This window comes from Amia ocellicauda, chromosome 6 (assembly GCF_036373705.1).
Source record: "Amia ocellicauda isolate fAmiCal2 chromosome 6, fAmiCal2.hap1, whole genome shotgun sequence".
Lineage (NCBI taxonomy): Eukaryota > Metazoa > Chordata > Actinopteri > Amiiformes > Amiidae > Amia > Amia ocellicauda.
The window spans coordinates 19,996,972-20,015,545 of NC_089855.1; the positions used below are offsets into that span (position 1 = coordinate 19,996,972).

At 33.8% G+C, this 18,574-nt stretch overlaps 1 protein-coding gene across 1 annotated transcript in view; it reads left to right on the top strand.

Annotated features, from left to right (window-relative positions):
* The window catches only part of pibf1 (progesterone immunomodulatory binding factor 1), a 29,092-nt gene that overhangs the window by 4,157 nt on the left and 6,361 nt on the right, over positions 1-18,574 (top strand). The window contains exons 6-14 of the mRNA XM_066706562.1: positions 464-597; positions 826-934; positions 1,396-1,577; positions 2,681-2,806; positions 4,278-4,376; positions 13,764-13,929; positions 15,022-15,172; positions 15,989-16,079; positions 16,925-17,027. Of these exons, the coding sequence (XP_066562659.1) occupies positions 464-597; positions 826-934; positions 1,396-1,577; positions 2,681-2,806; positions 4,278-4,376; positions 13,764-13,929; positions 15,022-15,172; positions 15,989-16,079; positions 16,925-17,027 (1,161 nt within the window). The remainder of the gene's footprint in view (positions 1-463; positions 598-825; positions 935-1,395; positions 1,578-2,680; positions 2,807-4,277; positions 4,377-13,763; positions 13,930-15,021; positions 15,173-15,988; positions 16,080-16,924; positions 17,028-18,574) is intronic.

The window sequence follows — 18,574 nt, forward strand, 5'->3', positions numbered from 1 at the left end:
ATCTAGAAGTGGTTTGGCAGTAGTCAAAGCTGAGGGTGTTACAAATGATTGTACATAATCGGTAGAATTCACCAGTGAAAAGAAAAGTGCAGTTATCATTGTTAAACTCCAAATGGTGATGTACATTTATGAAAGCAAGAAAACCATGTTTAATACTTCCCAAATGATGATCACGACTACAGTTCTGATGAAGTATCCATCTTTCCATATGTGCAAAGTAGCTGCTGATTTTAGTTCCATTCCCCTCATTAAAACAAATGTGTTAATAGGTCAGCAAATACAATATAATGATTAATATTTCACAACCAACTAAACAACCAATTCTAGTGTTTATCGGGGCTATAACCCAGTCAAAGACCTGCAATTAATTTTCATTGCATTATGTCTTGGTTTTATACTTAAGGAAAGATGCCAGTGTCTTATTTTACAGTTAAAGACAACAACTGTTGATCCTGCTTTTCAGGGTTATGAAGAAGAAAGACGAATGCGTTCAGAATTAGAAATCAGGAGTCAGCGACTAACTCTGGAGTTAGCAGACACAAAACAGCTCATACAGGAAGGGGATTACAAACGAGAAAATTATGACAAAGTGAAACGGTAAGACTGCAGTTTCAGGAGTGTAAATAAATTACATCCCTGCTTTGATTTAATCTTCCTTAGTTTTAAGATTCAGTACATTTATTCAGTTTTTTTTTTATCATTCACTGTTTTTGTCCTGCTTTTCCATGATGTCTGAATTTTTTTTTTTTTTTTTTTTAGTTTTGCTGCTTGCTTTGTATGTTTGAAGGGTATAAGTTTTGGTGCATTTCTGCTAATGTTTTCCAGAGAAAGAGACAACCTTGAACATGAGATCTCTGACTTAAGAAAACGCTTTGAAATACTTGATGTTGCACACAAAGCACAAACAAAAGAGAGGAATGATCTGGGCAAAGAGGTATAATCGAGCTGTTGTCATTGTCCTGTACAATTAACAAAACATAAAATAAGAGACTGTTTATGCAGATGCAATATACTCTTCATGTAATTAAATGACATCAACTATACTTTTTAGATATATGATCAGGCTGTAGAGGTATAGTCCCTCTATATCAATGACAGATTTCTATGCATTCACTCTTTCTTGGATTTAACCATCAAGCAATATACCAACTCCCATCATACAATTAATCTTTTAATTTGATATCATATGTTTGTGTTCATTAAAATAAATGAAATTAAATTGTAATAACTGATCAATACAAAAGGTTGTTACTAATTATTTAGGAACCCTCTATGGTATCTGTAATGCATGCAGGAGTTGAGCCGTTAATGTGGGAAATTTCTTTTTCAGTAGAAGTGATTTTAAATGTTTTTTTTTTTTTGTTCCTTTGTGTAATTGTCACAAATGGGGAATAGGTGGCAGCGCTGCAACAGTCCTCCACGTTACTTCAGAAGGATAAAGAGTATTTAAATCGGCAGAACCTTGAGCTCAGTGTCCGCTGTGCCCACGAAGAAGATCGTATGGAGAGACTTCAAATTCAGCTTGAAGAAACAAAGAAAGCCCGTGAAGAAGCATATGAAAAATATGTTGCTTCAAGGTGATGACTTATTATTATTATGTATTTCTTGGCAGACACCCTTATCCAGGGCTACTTAAAAAACATAAGTGCAATACAAAGTGCAAAAATACAGTTCAGTACAAGGCATCAAACATTACAAATTCAGATTTACATAATACAAAGCAATTGAAAGCATAATACATTTTACAAATTCCAATTTACACAAGTGAATATAATAAATGAGGCCTTACATCCTGGATAGTAAAAGTGAAAGTGCGGACAAGATGTTAAGTCACAGTCAAGGGCTATGGGAAAGGGAGCAAAGGGGAAATCAAAATAATACGAGTACAAGTAATGCAAGAAGCATGTTAAAATGTTGTAAAGTACTATCCTACAGGAGATTAAAGGACTAAAATTACAAGTATTGTCTGAAAATAATTGAGTTCTGCCCCTTTAAATGTTGAGGCTCATATTTTAGTCATATGTAATCTTTTGCAATCTTTGGCACAATTAATGTAATGGATTACCTTACAGCTATTTTCACCACAGCGGATAAATTACTTCCTGTATACCTATATTACAATGTTTACAATATGTTGATTTGCATATTTTGTTTTTTGACCTGGGGTTTCATATATACATTGTTTTGTAACCTTAACCAACCAGTAAGACTGAAATTAGTCAGATATATAGAGTTAGGTCCATAAATATTTGGACAAGGACACAATTGTCATCATTTTGTCTCTCTACACCACCACAATGGATTTGAAAGGAAATAATCAATATGTTCTTTAGTTTAGACTTTCATCTTTAATTTGAGGGTAGTTCCATCCAAATTGGGTGAATGGTGTAGGAATTACACCAATTTTAATATGTGGTCCCCCCAATTTTAGGGTCTCAAAAGTAATTGGACAAACTAACATAATCATGAATTAAATTGTGAGTTTCAATACTTGGTTGCAAATCCTTTGCAGTCAATGACTGCCTGAAGTCTGGAACCCATAGACATCACCAGCTGCTGGGTTTCTTCCCTGGTGATGCTCTGCCAGGCCTGCACTGCAGCTGTCTTTAGTTCCTGCTTGTTCTTGGGGCGTTTGATGTCAGTATTTAACATTTTCCTGAAAAGTATTTCTGTTTTGTAGAGATCATTACAAGACAGAATATGAAAACAAGCTACGTGATGAGATAGAACAAATCAGAATGAAAACTAATCAAGAAATTGAGAGTCTTCGCAGAACTTCTAAGGAGATGTATGAACGGGAAAACAGGTAGGGGTTTAATTGGTAAATTGTGTTAAATCATCAGTATATCATTTTAATCTTTTCAAAGGCTTGATAGCTTAGTAATTCTCCAAAATATCAGGTCATGTCAGGGAAGCTAAAACAAAATTAATTATCAATTATCTCCACCTGAGAATTCACAGAATAAAACCAAAACCCTCACTTAGAGTTCAATGAAGGATTTCAGTCAAAGAGATCTGACTGTTGAAGTTTTCCATTTTAGAAGAATCCAAGTAGTTACATAGCCTCTCACTTGGACTGTCTTCCTAAAGAATTAACGTCACAGTGACAATACAGCTTCTGTTGTCAGTGGTGGGGAACCCTAGTCCCAGAGGTCCACAGTCCTGCAGTTTTTGTAGGTATTACAACTCCCCTGCCTGCTCATTACTGTCAAAAAAGTTGAATTGATTCAGATTGGTGAAGAAATGCTTCAATAAAGGCATTGAGTGTTCAGGTGAAATAAAAAACCCAAGGCCCTGCGACCTTCCAGGACCAAGGCTAGCCACCATCACTTCAGTGCTTTGCTTTAATGGTATGGTAATGTGAACGCAATGACTTTACTAGTTAAGACATGACTCAAGTAAATATTTCTCCATACATAACAATACAATAATCTACAGAACTCATTCTCAAGTTCCCTACAGCTGTATGTCCATATTTCTGATTTCAAGCCCTTCCAATTCCTCTGAATTATATGTGTATGTGTTGTAATAACCAGATGCTAGTTTGTTATAATTTGATTTATTATGTACGTTTCAGCAATCCTGGAACCAGTTTTTCATGTTTTAACATCACAGGAAGCACACCTTTACGCATTGCTTCTCTACTGTTCTGTTACTAAAGTGAAATAAAACCTGTGGTATTATTTATGATGTACTTTTACTGAAATACAAATAGAATGTGTAAGAGACGTGTCTAAAGTTTGGGTGATTGTGTGTGTGTGTGTGTGTATATATATATATATATATATATATATATATATATATATATATATATATATATATATATATATATATATATATATATAAATATTATATGATGCATGAATGTTTGCAGCAGAACACCTGTTTTGTTTTTCATTTTTATGAATCACTTCAGCTTGATACAGTATTAATAATTATAGATTCATAGTGCTATCAGTTTCATGATGCCCCATACCCTATTAAACTTCACTGTAACAACATCATGGATTTAAGAACTGAAGCTTTACTTATTTCTGCCAAATAACATTCTTTATTTAATATGGTGATTCACTTTTACTATTATCATTATACAATTTGTACAGTTGTCAAACAATATCCGGTAAAATGACACCAATGCCATGAATACAGCTGACAGAAATGTTTATTTCAGTGTCACACAGAGACTCTTACAGAACTAGACACTATTCTATAAAGCTTTTTGTTTTGTTATCAGGCTTTATTCTCCTTTTGAAGTAATTCTGTTTTTTTTTCCCGAGAAACCTTCGTGAAACAAGAGAGAATTCCATTGCCGAGAAAGAAAGAGCTGTTCAAGCAGAGAAGGATGCACTATCAAAATACGACCAGCTTTTGGAACAGTAGGTTTGAAAGATTTATTTATCTGTTTACTAACTGACTAATCATCCTTGCAATTTAATATGCAATTCATTTTTGGAAGTAGCAATTATAGGCCCTGCAGAGAAGAGTGTGTTGTTTTTGATGTAGCTCTAAAGTGATGGACTTTAATTTTCACGTTCTTTGCCGTCTACAGGATGTACAGACTTGGAATTGTCCCAAAAAGACAGTAATAAAATTAGGTTTTGTTAGTTTAATATGAATACATTTTTGTAAATTGTTCATCGTGTTACAGGCCCATAGGAAGAAATAATTAAAATGACCATCAATTACTAATTCTCCCGATAATTGATGTCTCGTTATTTTCCAAGAGCTTTTTCCTGTGGTTCCAGTAGCTCAGACTCTCTAGAGGAAATTAAATACCTATTTGAGCTCTGTAACATTCCTGCTGTTCTAGCTCCATCTACTTTAACGTAGCTCTGTAGAGGTGGATAAGATTTCTTTTAGTTAAGTCTAGAGACTGAGCTGTAGTGTAGTGCTTGAATGACAAAAGTGGCAAAATGTAAATCAGCTGATTAATTGAGAGGGGAAGGTAAAAAGGAGCAGTTATTTGGTTGTTATCAGCTATGATCCCAAGTTTAATTAAGACAACAAACCAGTTCCAATCAGTTTAATCAATGTCAGGCGATCACAAATAATCATTAGTAAAAGGGAGGTCCTAAAATTGATCAGTCTTAAAAAAAAAAAAAAAAAAGCAAAATATGAATGTCTATCACATTGCTATATTATGTAATCAATATAATTCAACAGTAATTAATCAGTTATATAATTTACATGGTTTCATTACTATTATGGAGGTGTGCCAAGCTGCAATTGCTGTGGTATAAGACATTGGGGTCATTTCATTACATTGCTTTGGTGTCAAGAAAAATTGCATTGGATGTAAATATGAGACATTATAGCTTTTGTGCTGCCTAAAAAAAATTGAAACAATAGGCTACATGGCAGAGCAATCAAAATTACTAACCCAACTACCCGGGAAAACGGGTAGGTTTTTTTATTTATTTTTTTAGCTGCTGACAACCAAATATCTACAATAGCCTGCCCAAAGGGAAGGAAAGAGGTACCACAATTTGCAAGGCCTGCATGGCATGTGATATGATACACTTGTGAAAGGTTCCTCATACTCTTGGCACTGATGATATAATAGCATTTACATGCATTCACATGGTTGGGAGAGTGAGCCTGCATCACACTTGCACAAATATTCCAAAAGGATAGAACAAGACATATATTCTGGAAGATTTAGTTTCCCATTTCCAGGGCATGATATAGTAGCTAGGATGTGTTTTCATAAAACAGGCTTTCCCTTGCCTGTGCCTTTATTTATTTACGTATTCATTTGTAACCTGGAAACTATATACTACCATTTCAACTAACAAATATCAACAGCATTTTGGATTATTGGTTTTGTTGATCCTTAAATAGTCCTAATGCTTGTATAATACTTGGTGGTAGCATTTTTTTTATTTTGGGAACATGAAGCTCCCGATTTCTTCTTTATTACCTCGTAGATTACATGGGGCCTCCTTTGGGAGTGAATGCATTATGTGGCTAGTTGCCTGCGTCATACTTTCAAAGGCCCTTTCATATTATTTCAAAATAACCCTTTTTGTTACTTACCTTGATAGTGAGTTTTAACTTTATTTTGAGGGCTTCTGCTCTTTACGTTACTCTCCTTGTTGGGCACACTGAATTTTTAAAAGGGTTTGTGTGTTCTTGCAAACTAATGTTTTTTAGTGGGATGTGTAAAACATTTTAATCAAATTAGCTGCCATTTCTTTTGAAATAGCTTGGTATTTTGGAGATTAGCATTCACCATACAAGCTAAGCAGGTTTCTGTTTGAGAGATTAGTTTAATGGGATGAACTGAACCATCCTTTGCAGCCTGTCATTTTAGGGTTATTAGGGTGTGTTAACATGTCATAGTCTGTAGCCTGTAAGAAGTGAGTTGCAACTAGAATGTGATGTTAAAGAATACTGTGATTTAATTGGTATTATATTGTATTTTAATTAATATTGCATGATAACTATATTTATTTTAGCTGTATAAATAAACTGTATATTGTTATTAGTAACAAAATAATATTTGAATATTTTAGTATCTAAAGGATCTTTGTGTTGATTAAAAGCTCTTGTCTCTTTAAATGAAACTTACATTTTAAAACAGAGTCAAAAAGATTATATAGAAGTAATACCAGTATTTATTGTAAGTGTCTTTCCTGGTCGAAACCACACACTTAAGAGCCATGTCCTGAGAACACTGATACAAAAATGGCAATGCACGCAACAAGTCCGTTCCCATGGTCTTCCACCATTTATTTACAACTGTATGCAGAATTACCTGGATTTATTTTTGATGTATCAGGCAATATAAGACTTGAAAGTTCACTTTTTAATGGCTCCATTATTAAGAATTGCTTTAATCCTAGAGGTATTAAGTAAAATACCACACCTTTCCAAACATTGTAGTTTCTCAGACAGGTTTTTTTTCATCAGATACTTAAAATAACACTGAGGGATTCTGACTATTGAAACAAATTTAACCATATTGAATGATATGTCAGTGGTTTTGTCGTACAGCAAACATTTTTGATTATTTAATTCAAATTCATCTGCTGAAGATTGAATGCTGTTAATATTAAGGTATCTGATGATAAAATTAAGATTTAAAAATGATTGGGGAAAATGGCGTTACACCTTGAGATTTGATCTGTTTTTTTCAATTGTAATTCAACTACTATCCCCTAGATGTTCCTGCAGCCATTCCAGTTATAATAATAAAATTCACAATTAATAAATCAATGCATTATGCTTTGACTAATTAGAAAAATAAAAATTACATGTAATGAGTATAAATGGTAATGGAATTAATTGATGTAGGAAAAGAAACATTAAGAGACCTAAACATGGATTCAAAGACCCCACAATCAAATAACATTTAATTGAGCAAACGCACACAACATTATACACTTGAATTTTATCTTTGGCCCACACTTGAAAATAAACAATAGATAGACATTAATCACCAATAAATGAAAAGCTGAGGTTGACAGCTATGACACCACTTCCTCCTGTAGAAACAAAAGGGGACAATTCTGAACACCAACGAGAAGTTATTTTTGATTTGACTTGCTCTAACATGCCCCTAGACAGTATGATAATGCCAAACTGGACATTTCTGAACAAATGTAATAAATGTGGGAGCAATTCCAATAGCTTGACTAACTGAGATGATTCAAGGAATTGGGAGTAATCAGTAAGTGGTTTAATTAAGCAGACTACATCACCACCTTGTTGGTGGAGGAATAAAGTACAGCCTAAGCTGGTTGTGTGAAATGCAGGACACTAAATATAATGTCTCTGTTGGTCACAGGGGTCAGTTATCATTTAACATAACTTTGGCATTGACATTTAAACATTTATGTTTTCACCACCAATTATATATGTGCTACAATCAAATAGTTAAAATATGCTGTGGATCCATTTATAATGACAACTTCAATTTAATTGTATGGATTATCTGGTCACGTGGATTTCTGTAGACTATGGGATTGTTGGAATAACAGATCTAGCAACTTTTGCACATGTTCTGACAGGCCTGCATTATTGTGGCCAGTGCTTACATACATGATAGATGTCTTTCTTTTTCATTTGCAGTTTATGTACCCATGTAGACTTGTTAATAAAGTTTGCCTCTATGACTGTCATATAAAATCTTTTGATATACAAAGCCAGTTATGAAAATATATTTGTATATCCACATATTTGTTTTACTCCTTCTATGCATTGCATGCCTTATTTGCTCATGTTAGTGGAGAGCTGGGCTACATTGCTGTAAGCGCATGCCGAAGATTCCAGCAGATCCTCAGTACAGTTGTTGAGCATACTCAGAGTTTTTATGCAAGGGAAAAAGATTGCTCACATTCACATAAGAGCTGGATTGTGAGCCAAAAATGACAGATGCTCAGCTGCAGCTGAGATGTTTAAAGATTTGAGGAATAGCTCACTATCCTCTATTCTTGGATAAAGAAAAGAAAAAATGTTCTCACATTATGCATGGTTAAGGCATGACCGCAATGTTTGTTGTGGTCACTTATATTATATTAACATTAGTTTTTGTTTTCCTATGTGTTTACTTTAAATGTTATCTTCTGTTTTTAATCATTTTGTGATTAACATAAGTTTACACATTTATAATAAGATTTCCTGCTTTTGTTTTTCTTCCCAAGTAATATTTTTGTGTTCATTTGTGGTTTAGTATGATTTTTTATATATATATATATATATATATATATACACACACTACTGGTCAAAAGTTTTAGAACACCCCATTTTTCCAGTTTTTATTGAAATTTAAGCAGTTCAAGTCCAGTGAATAACCTGAAATGGTACAAAGGTAAGCGGTAAACTTCCAGAGGAAAAAAAAAAAAAGTTTAGGTTACCAAAAAGTGAAAAATAATGTATATTTCTGAGATATATACTGTTACTACACCCTCTTAAGCACTATTTGGCAGTGTTACATGCAGCTCCTGTGCATAGAAGTTACACTGTGTTCCTACAATGCGTACATCGTTTGAAAGCTTATTCTCTTGGCTACCAGTGTGTTTCAATCTCAAACACATCCGATTTACAGTTTCTGTGTTGTCCGCCATTGTTTAGAGCCCGGGGGGGTAGACGCGCAGTCTGCTGGGGGGGGTGGGTTCCATTTTGAACGGATTTCTTTGAAAATAGGCTTTTTTTGTTCAGAACAACCTAACTATTAATACAGTATATATTATTTGATGTTCTAGTAAATGCAGAGAAGTTCAGATCCAATTATATAAAATTGTTGTGTATTAGTACACTGTAAACAGTTTTCCATCTTTACATTTTGAGCTCTCTACAGGTGTGTGTTGCTTCTACCAAAATGTGGATAGTCTTGTTTTGATCTGTAGACTGTCTATGAATGATAATCCATACCAAAAATAATAAAAATAAATACAGAGAGAAAAGAATAACTAAATAAATGAATAAATACATGTTGAAATAAATAAATATATTTACTGTGTGTAATGTGGATCGATTAAATTTGAGTGTAAATTTAGAGTTTGAAAGAAAGAAAGAAAGAGTCAAAATGTTTTTTTTTTTTTTTATTCCTGTAGATACGCTTCAGTTATTTACTAATGTAATTGCGTACAAAAACAAATTAAACCCCACAGGAAACCCACTACACAATAAACGCACTGGATAACGCCCACTAGCTGTGATTGACAGAATGGGCATTGTCACATTGAAAAAGAAATACAGATCCAGGTTACCAAATGTAAAAGCGCATTGAGAAATGTATATAGCAAAGCATCAAATGGGAAATAAATAAATGTAGAAATAAATAAATGAATCAATAAATGTTGAAATAAATACAGAAACAAGTGCATAAATATCCATTGTATGTATTTACTTATTTTGACATTTATTTATTTATTTATTTATTTATTCTTTTCTCTATATATTTATTTTTAATTTTGGCATGGATTGTCCATAACTGTATGGTTCCAGAATACGTCATGATTGTCAGCGTTTTCTAAGATTTTGTATTCCTACTCAGACCAAGTATCCCCCCCCATTTCACAATGCGGACAGGGGGGTGGGTGGGGGGCGGTATTAAAAACATTTTTTTCACATAAGACATAATTCACATCGTTAGAAAGCTGAGTGTCTCAGCTTTCATGGGATACCAAACACTGTGAAGAGTACACATGGGATTAAAGAGAAGCACACAGATTTGGTACCAGAAGGGTTTGTCAGTTTAAGGGGTTACATTTTGTTAAAACGATTCCATGATTTCTTTATCTCCAATTGTTTTTGTTCTATGCTTTATCTTCAGAGTACATTGAGACATTAAACTGTGTACATTTTAATAAATAATGGAAAAATTGAGGTGTTCTAAAACTTTTGACTGGTAGTGTACATACATTTGTTATTGAAAGATCACAAGATTGTTTATTACAGGATCTCAAGATTTTAAAATCAAAGGTTGTTTTTCAGACAATTTATTTAACTTAATTGTAGTGTAGAAATATTTTTTTATATGTCTTAAGTATTTTCTGCTCTTGACTTTTCTTCACTTTTGCTTGCAAGACTAACAAATTTACATGATTTTAGTATTTTTTCAAATTAAGCTTTCTGGTTTAAAGGGGTCAACTTATAATATATTTATTGGGACAAGCATATCATGGGAAAATACATCTTCAGATGTTCTAAAATTAGTTCTGTATGCATCATTTATAAGACGGCAGATATTTCATTGTGCAAACCCCTATGCATGAAATGATTTTCAAGGTAACCAATATTAAAATACACTAGAAAGTAGTAGTTCATCTGCTTCTGGCAATTTCTGTTCCATAGTTCTCAGCTTGTTTTGGCTCTGCCAGTAGTGCAGTCATAAAGTGTTGATGATGTTGTAGCCAATGTATCAGATCTAGGCTATGTTCTTACATTATCACTTTGCTGCATAAATACAATGCCCCAGTGTGTGAAGCATTTCAAATTTGTCATAATATTATTACCTACAGTATTCGGTATTGCTCGAGTGCAACAGGCTTTTGTTTAAGTTATTTAAGTATGATTTGATCTGTATGCAGATGAAAAAGCATACAGTGATGATAACAAAATGTAGGTTATAATCATAATACCAATAACTGATGTATTATTCAAAATGTATTACACACTCTATTGCATATTATTTTACTTTTGAACAGGTAAACAAACAGGACAATATGTAAACCAGTTTTTAATTTCCCTGCTTGGACTTGTCTAATCCTGAAACAGAAACTGCAATACAAGGGAACACAAAGTAATACACCCTAGGGTATTTTCACCTACGTCATTTAAGGTTTCTCTGCGAGTTTTCTGTCAGATATCTTTTATTTGAGAAACCATTTTGTATTCATAAGTTAGTCACAACATTCCAGAGGTGTTAGAAATCTAATGTGACAAGCTCTTTAATTTTAAAACAAATTTAAAATTGGATTATGTAAATATTTACTTGCTTTATATGCCACATTGTCCTTATTTTCATCCACAGTCTATGTACCTTGAATTGTTTACTTGAATTAATTGAATAAGTAAATTTAAAAACAATGAATATTTTCATTATAATTTAAAATCTTATGATATTAGGGTTGAGTCCATAAAAGACCTGCTTGCACTGACAAGCCATTCATTGTAATTGAAATGAATACCATTGGAAATCAATTTAAATTTATTGCCAGTCAAAACGGAACATTTAATTTAATTTCCACTGCTGATTGGGCCCGTTAATCAGAAGGTTATGTTTATTTTTTATTTTTTATTTTTTCATATTTTCTTGTTGGTTTGGACAACATGTACTCTTTTTGCACTTAATGGAAAATAGAATATGAGAGATATAAATAAATATTTGTAAATTATTTCTGAGTCTCAAGGGCCCTAATTCTGTAATGGGTATTAAAAAATGTATGGCACACCACTGGAAAGTGCCCAGTGGCAATTAATCTTTGTCAGTTTCTAGGCACTGAGGAGAAGCCATTAAAATGCAAATTTTATGTTTGGCTACATATGTAAAAGAATGGAATACAAGTTCAGACGGGTTATAGTGAAGCTGTAAAGATGCCCAGGCTAAACTACGCTGCAAATAATGCAAAACAAAGAGAAGCAACTAGTTTTACTTGCACATGTAAATGGCAGATGAGGGATTAGAAGGAATTGAACTGGGATTGTGCCAATATTTAAAGTGCAGCACTGATTTTAAAATACAATAATCCAGTATCGGTACAAATAGATGTTAATGTAAATGTGAATTTAAATGTATCACTTTTTTGTATTCCACAAGAAGTGATGTTTTCTTGGAATAGTATGCCATTTTATTTTGGTGATTTTTCTAAATGTAGCATTTTTTTGTGCTATTTACTTTAGCATTTAAGTTCAACTATGTTTTTTTATCTGCACCTAACTATAATTTAGTTAGATGGTAGGACATGTTAAATTACTGGTACATTTCACATAGATAAAATGCTAAAATATTCTGGCCAAGATATTTATATTTTTATATTTTCTCAGTATTCGATTTCACACTCTTGTTTAAACTCACCAAGTTAGTTAAGTGATGCCAGATATTAAGAGTAGATGAAAGTCAGGTACATGAGCAGTATGACTGTTGAGACAAGAGATTTAATCTAAGAATTTGAGAACTCATGATAGATGGCATGAACTCACCCAGCTGTCATAAACCTGTAAAATAATCACTTTTCTGTTTAACACTATCTGTCACAGTTTGAGAGTTTTTAAGTTAACCATGAAATCAGATGTACATTTTTTCAGTTTGTGTTTCAAGACAAATGGGAAGCAATCGGTTCTAAGAATCAGTCATAGAATTGGAATGTTTTTGCTTTACCTTTTTATGGTACTCCTTGGTAGGTGTAAAACATTTCACAACAATAATAGTGACCAATAGTGAAACATTTGCCTTTATTCTGGTGCTGTTTGATTTAGGTAGTCCTCATTTATCAAAAGATCAGTGCTTGCAGAGATGCTATTTAGCATGCAGTAGTAAAGTAAATAACAGTTTGTTGTGTTTTTTGTTTGTTTGTTTCAAAAAAATACTTTTCACGGTGCCAAAAAGCTATATTTGCTGTGTACGGTCCTGCTGAATTCATGAGTAAGACTGAACAACCTTACTGGTTTTCATCCCAAACCCTCAAGTTGTCAGTCCAATGCAATTAGTGTCTAAAGTTTAGGACTGGAAGACCGTTATATCGTCTTCCAAAATCACTTGTGAATTTCACACACTTACCTACAATTATTAATTCATAGCAACGTGATCCATTACTTACTGGCCAGGGTGGAATTCCAGTATTAATAACTGTGCTAATTGGAAAATTTTGACTCATGTTATACCAGTTATTATAATTATGCATTTTCTGTATGTTTTTCCAGCCCTTTCTCTGTGTATTCACAGCATTTGCATTATGCAGAGACATGTTCTTGTGTTTATTTTGTGACATTTTAAACAAGGCTTCACTGGTTGCTTTGTCTAAAACAGTGGTGGTCAAACAGTAGTTTCCTATACCAGTAGACAACTCGAAGATTTCATTTCCAATCCTCTTTGACCTGCCCAAGAACACCATTAAGGGGCAAGTGGAGTTCTCTTCATGGCACTAAAATGCTCGTTTTAAGACTTCAGGCTGGATTCGTGGCTATTTGATTCAAAAACATTTTTGTGTGCAGCGTTTGTACGTCTAAATAACTTCTTATCATTGTACATTTTTAAGCACAGAATCCACCCTGACAGTGGAAGTCAGCACACACTGCCAACTGTCTTGTTGTTCCAGGTTCAGGCAGCTCCAGCTTGGGATGGACAGCCGAGTGGCTGAGTTGCTAAATCAAGTGAAACTGAAATCCTTTGAAGTGGAGCGTGCTCAGATGATTCAGGAGGAAACTGCCAGGAATCTCAGCCAGTGCCAGATAGAATGTGAGAAGCATCAAAAAAAGCTAGAGGCAAGTCACCCATTTATAGTAGACCTCTCTTCTTGTACTATTATTCTTTATGTATATATACAAACCTATATTCTGTCATTGTTTTGTCTGTTTGATTTAGTTTTATTTTGTTTAATTCTGGAAGCATGAATATAATTTTATCTCCATTTTAAGAAACATTTTGGAGATGCCAAAAATTGATATAACAATGTTTAGATCAGTAAAATAGAATCCACGTGTAGACCATAAGGCCTAATTCTTTAAACTGTAAAATCAAAGACAAGTTGTTAAATGCAGCTATTTTAAACTATGCAAGGTTTGTTGATAGATTCCGTATGTTCTAACTTATAGATTCCAATCTGTAAACTTCACTCCAGAACTGAAAATACAAGGATTCATGCATGACATGTCCTGAGATGAACACATGAATCAAATACTTTATATTTCAAGTTCCTTTTCAGCTGACTTTCCTATTGTGTATGAAATTAAATGTATAATAGTATGATTCAATTATGTATTTACTGAAAGGCATTCTCGTTTATACTAGAGGAACTTGCTAATGTCTCTTGGAATGTTTTCATAGCCTGCACTTCTAATCATAATAATGCTACAGATTGCTTCTCTGTGATTTCTTTGGGGTTCCCCACAAGTACCAGCCTGACATTGCTTAAAATTTAACTTAACCTTGAAGTCCCTACCTGCTGATACCTGTAAAGAGCAGTGCTTGTTATGAAAGTGCTCTATTGATATAAGCCATGTTACACCTTGTTAGTTATTTGTTACATTTGTATCAGCTCTTACTAATTTGTTTTTATATTTGTTTGAGAAATACAGGTACATCTAAAGCCACTTTACTGTGTCATAGATGATACCCTGCTATACGTACCTACTATTGGAGAAAAGTGTTACATTCTTACATTAAGAGTACATACTCAGCAAAATGATGCATCATAGGATTTCTTTCTTTCTCTTGTTCTATTTTGTCATATATACATATAAATATATCTTTTTAGATGTAGGTTGATCAATGTTAGAAAACTGTGGCTTCGGAATAATCTGTAAGAGATCCCATCAGACAATCCCATCTTTATAACCAATTTGTTTATCCTCCAGGTCTTGACAAAGGAGTTTTATGGCCTTCAAACATCATCAGAGAAACGTATTACTGAGCTGCAAGCACAGAATTCAGAGTACCAAGCCCGCCTGGAAACCTATGAAAGATTAGAACAAGAGCTTGATGATGTCACCATGCAAGCTGCAGAAAGTAGGTCCCAAATATCCATATAGTACACATTTATTTATTGCCATAAATAACGTAACTTAATCACATTTGTATTTTCAATCTATCTAAATAAACATTCTTGGAATTAGTTTGATCACCAACACCCTCAAAAGCTTGAACTGATTCAGTTCAGCACATTCAGAGTTTAGTTATCAGCATTATTGTCATTAAGAGCTCAATGTCAACATGAACCAGAAAACATTGCACCTTTAGAGGAGTGAAGTTGGGTCTTTTGTGAGTACACCTCAGTAAAATAGGGCATTTTGTTTCTGAAAATGTACTCTGTAATGTCAAGTCATGTAAATGCAGTTTTAAATAAATGTAAAAAGCCCCAAATATACAATACTTTTCTGAATAAAAAAAGCATATTTTTTCTGATGCATATTCTGAAAGTGAGCTACACATGTGATAACTTTGGACTTTTTGCTTCGCCTTATACTGTCCATGCACAAGTGCTTTGTTTTCTGATTAGCATTATCTCCATGCATACGATGGAAATTTACCTGGAATATTGTGTAAATACAGAAAATTGATCTTTCTCAGACAATCTGTTTCCCTGGTGCATTTTCAGAATACTTAGTCTCATGTAAATGATGACAGGATCTTAACATGTACCATTCATTTGTTTTTTCTCCTTGGGATGAGGCAGATAATTTATAATTTCATATGAAAATTCAATCAAACCAGCAGAAATTTAAAAAACATAAGCTTAACATGTCTACTTGTCCTTTGTTATATTGTTGTTCATTTAATCTGAATCCTGTCAGACAAGATTTCTAAAACTGATTTTACTTACAGTGGAAAATGAAGATGAGGCAGAGAGAGTTCTTTTTTCATATGGCTATGGAGCAAATGTTCCTACAACAGCTAAACGACGCCTAAAACAAAGGTGATTTTTTTTTTCTTTCTTCTTTCTATTTTCTTTTCTTTCTTTTTTATGGTATTTATATTGTGTACATGTATAAAAGCCCTGCACTGAAATGTTTTGAATTCAGGCCAAGAAAGCATGATTAAACCTGTATTGTGTAAAAGACATTTATGTTTTTCTAATTCATCCATCAAGCTTGTTTTGAAATACTAAGACTAGATCTTCTGGTTTCAGTGAAGCACTGGGATTTTACTAAGAAAACACAATAAGCATCAAATTAGCAAAACTATCTTGGGACCAGGCATCATAACTCATATGCCTTTTCCTCCAAGAGAACAATGTGTGTGGTCAGTCAGACTAATGAAAATCTTAGATTTTAATTTAGATTTCTTTGATTTTATGCTTGAAAATGTTTATTCACCTGCCAAACCAATTTGACAATTGTTATTTATTTTATTTCAGTCATACCTAATTTGAAGTGGAAAAAAAAAAAAGGTTATGAGACAAATAGCATAATAGACTGGCAAGCAGACGTACAAAGCAATGCTTGAGCTTTTAGTACGTCTTTCATCAGTATGGATTTGAAACACAATGAAGAAACAAGCTACTGAAAGATGTTACAAATCCTTCTAGCTTTTTGCTTAAAGTAAACTAAATTTTAAGTTGTTTAAGGTTGTAAAGATCTTCCATTTGTGATAGCCTTCAATCGTATGTATTTGTCATATGTATGTTTGAGTTGTATAGTTGTATGTCTGATGTTTATCTAAATTCTTGTTTGTTTGTGTAAAGTCAATTAAAGAATTTGCTTTCAGACAAACACATCTGGGAAAGAGTGATTCAAGCAGTAGTCTTTTTGTTGTGTACAGTGTTCACCTGGCCAGGAGATTACTACAACTTGAGAAACAGAACACCTTACTGAGAAGAGACCTGGAACGAAAGTCGACTCACGTTGAACAGGTCTCCAAAGAGGTATCCCATTCATTATTTTTGTTGGAGCTATTCTACTCTCTACTTGACTCCCTCGACACGAACTCATGACAATTCATTGTAAGTGATTTCCTTTTAGGTCTGGTTTAGACAACCTTAGAACAACTGCTGTCATGGTGAAAATGTACTGCTCCACCCAGTGTATGAAAAAAAAGATCAAAGGCTCTAGTTAAAGGCTTAGGATGCCCAAAGGGTGAAATAAGACCTTACTTTCAGAATGCTGAAAAAAATATTTTTGTCATTTCTAAATGTTCCTAGTGTGTTTCTGTGGTTATATCCTAACATGCTTTTTTAAAGACCTACCGCGAGACTTCCTGAAATGTTGTTCTGATTAGACTCTATACTGTGTAGCTTTTTATATGTTTGCTTTAAAGAAGGATATATTGGAAGATGCAGTTGTCTTGGTGTAGAATACTTTTCCATGGCATTGACTTTTTAAAATTGTTTTTAAACAGTAATTCTGTGTTTGTCAATACAGAATCTAAATGTTTTCCCACAGGATGTGTGCATGTTTATGAAGGACTTTTTATGTTTTCAACAGTCAAACAAAAAATATAATGTAAATATATATATATATATATATATATATATATATATATATATATAATTTTTTTTTATCAGCAGGACTAGGTCAGTTGACACTGTTTAATTCCCTATAACCATTCCATTTGCTGTATTCTACATTGTTTCCCTAAACAATATACACTCTTACATTTTGCTGTAATTTTTATATACAGTTGTTGTTGAATGTGGCTGTCTGTGAATACAGGCTTTGGTAAAATAAATAAATTGTATAAAATTTTATTTTATTTGCACCAAAAAGAATCTGCATGGCAACATACGCTGCCTGGTGGAGGCGTTTTGTGCAGCGGACACTGCCGGCGCTCGTCTGACAGCACCCCGCTGGCAGCGCCTCAGTGCTCTGGAGGCACAGCACTATTTCAGTGCTATGATATGGAATATCTGCGGAAGCAATGTGTTGAAGTACCTAATGTCGCAGAATGTTTGTGTTGCTAACAAACACTGAATGTAAAATGTCGGCACAAGGTAGAGTAATCACTCTGGCCCTTGCTCTGGATGAAGGGAAGGCTAAAGCATGTAGAGAGAGAGGAGGTCGGTGTGGTATTTGTCTTGCCCCTCCTCTGCTGTGATTGGACAGCTGGGTAAAAAGTGACAGTGACGAGCACTGCGTTTTAACATTTTTCAACTCTCGGCGACCAGAAAAAAAAATGCTCAGCAGGAAATAGACGCGCAGCACCGCGTCACGCTGCCGGCTTTTTAAATACGCAGCACTCCCACTGTAAACAACTGAAAATATACGCTGGCCTCAGGAAAAAATGCTTTGATGGACACACGGCCTAATTGATGAGAGAAGCTGAAACCTGAGGTGGTGGAATTGTTGGTAAAGGCTGTGTCTCAGAAGAAGTCTAAAGTATTGCAACATTTCGATTTATTTATTAGTTGTTTAAAGATAAATAAAGAAGTAGGCCTATCCTGTTGTAAGAAGAGATGTCAGTTAGGCAATGTCT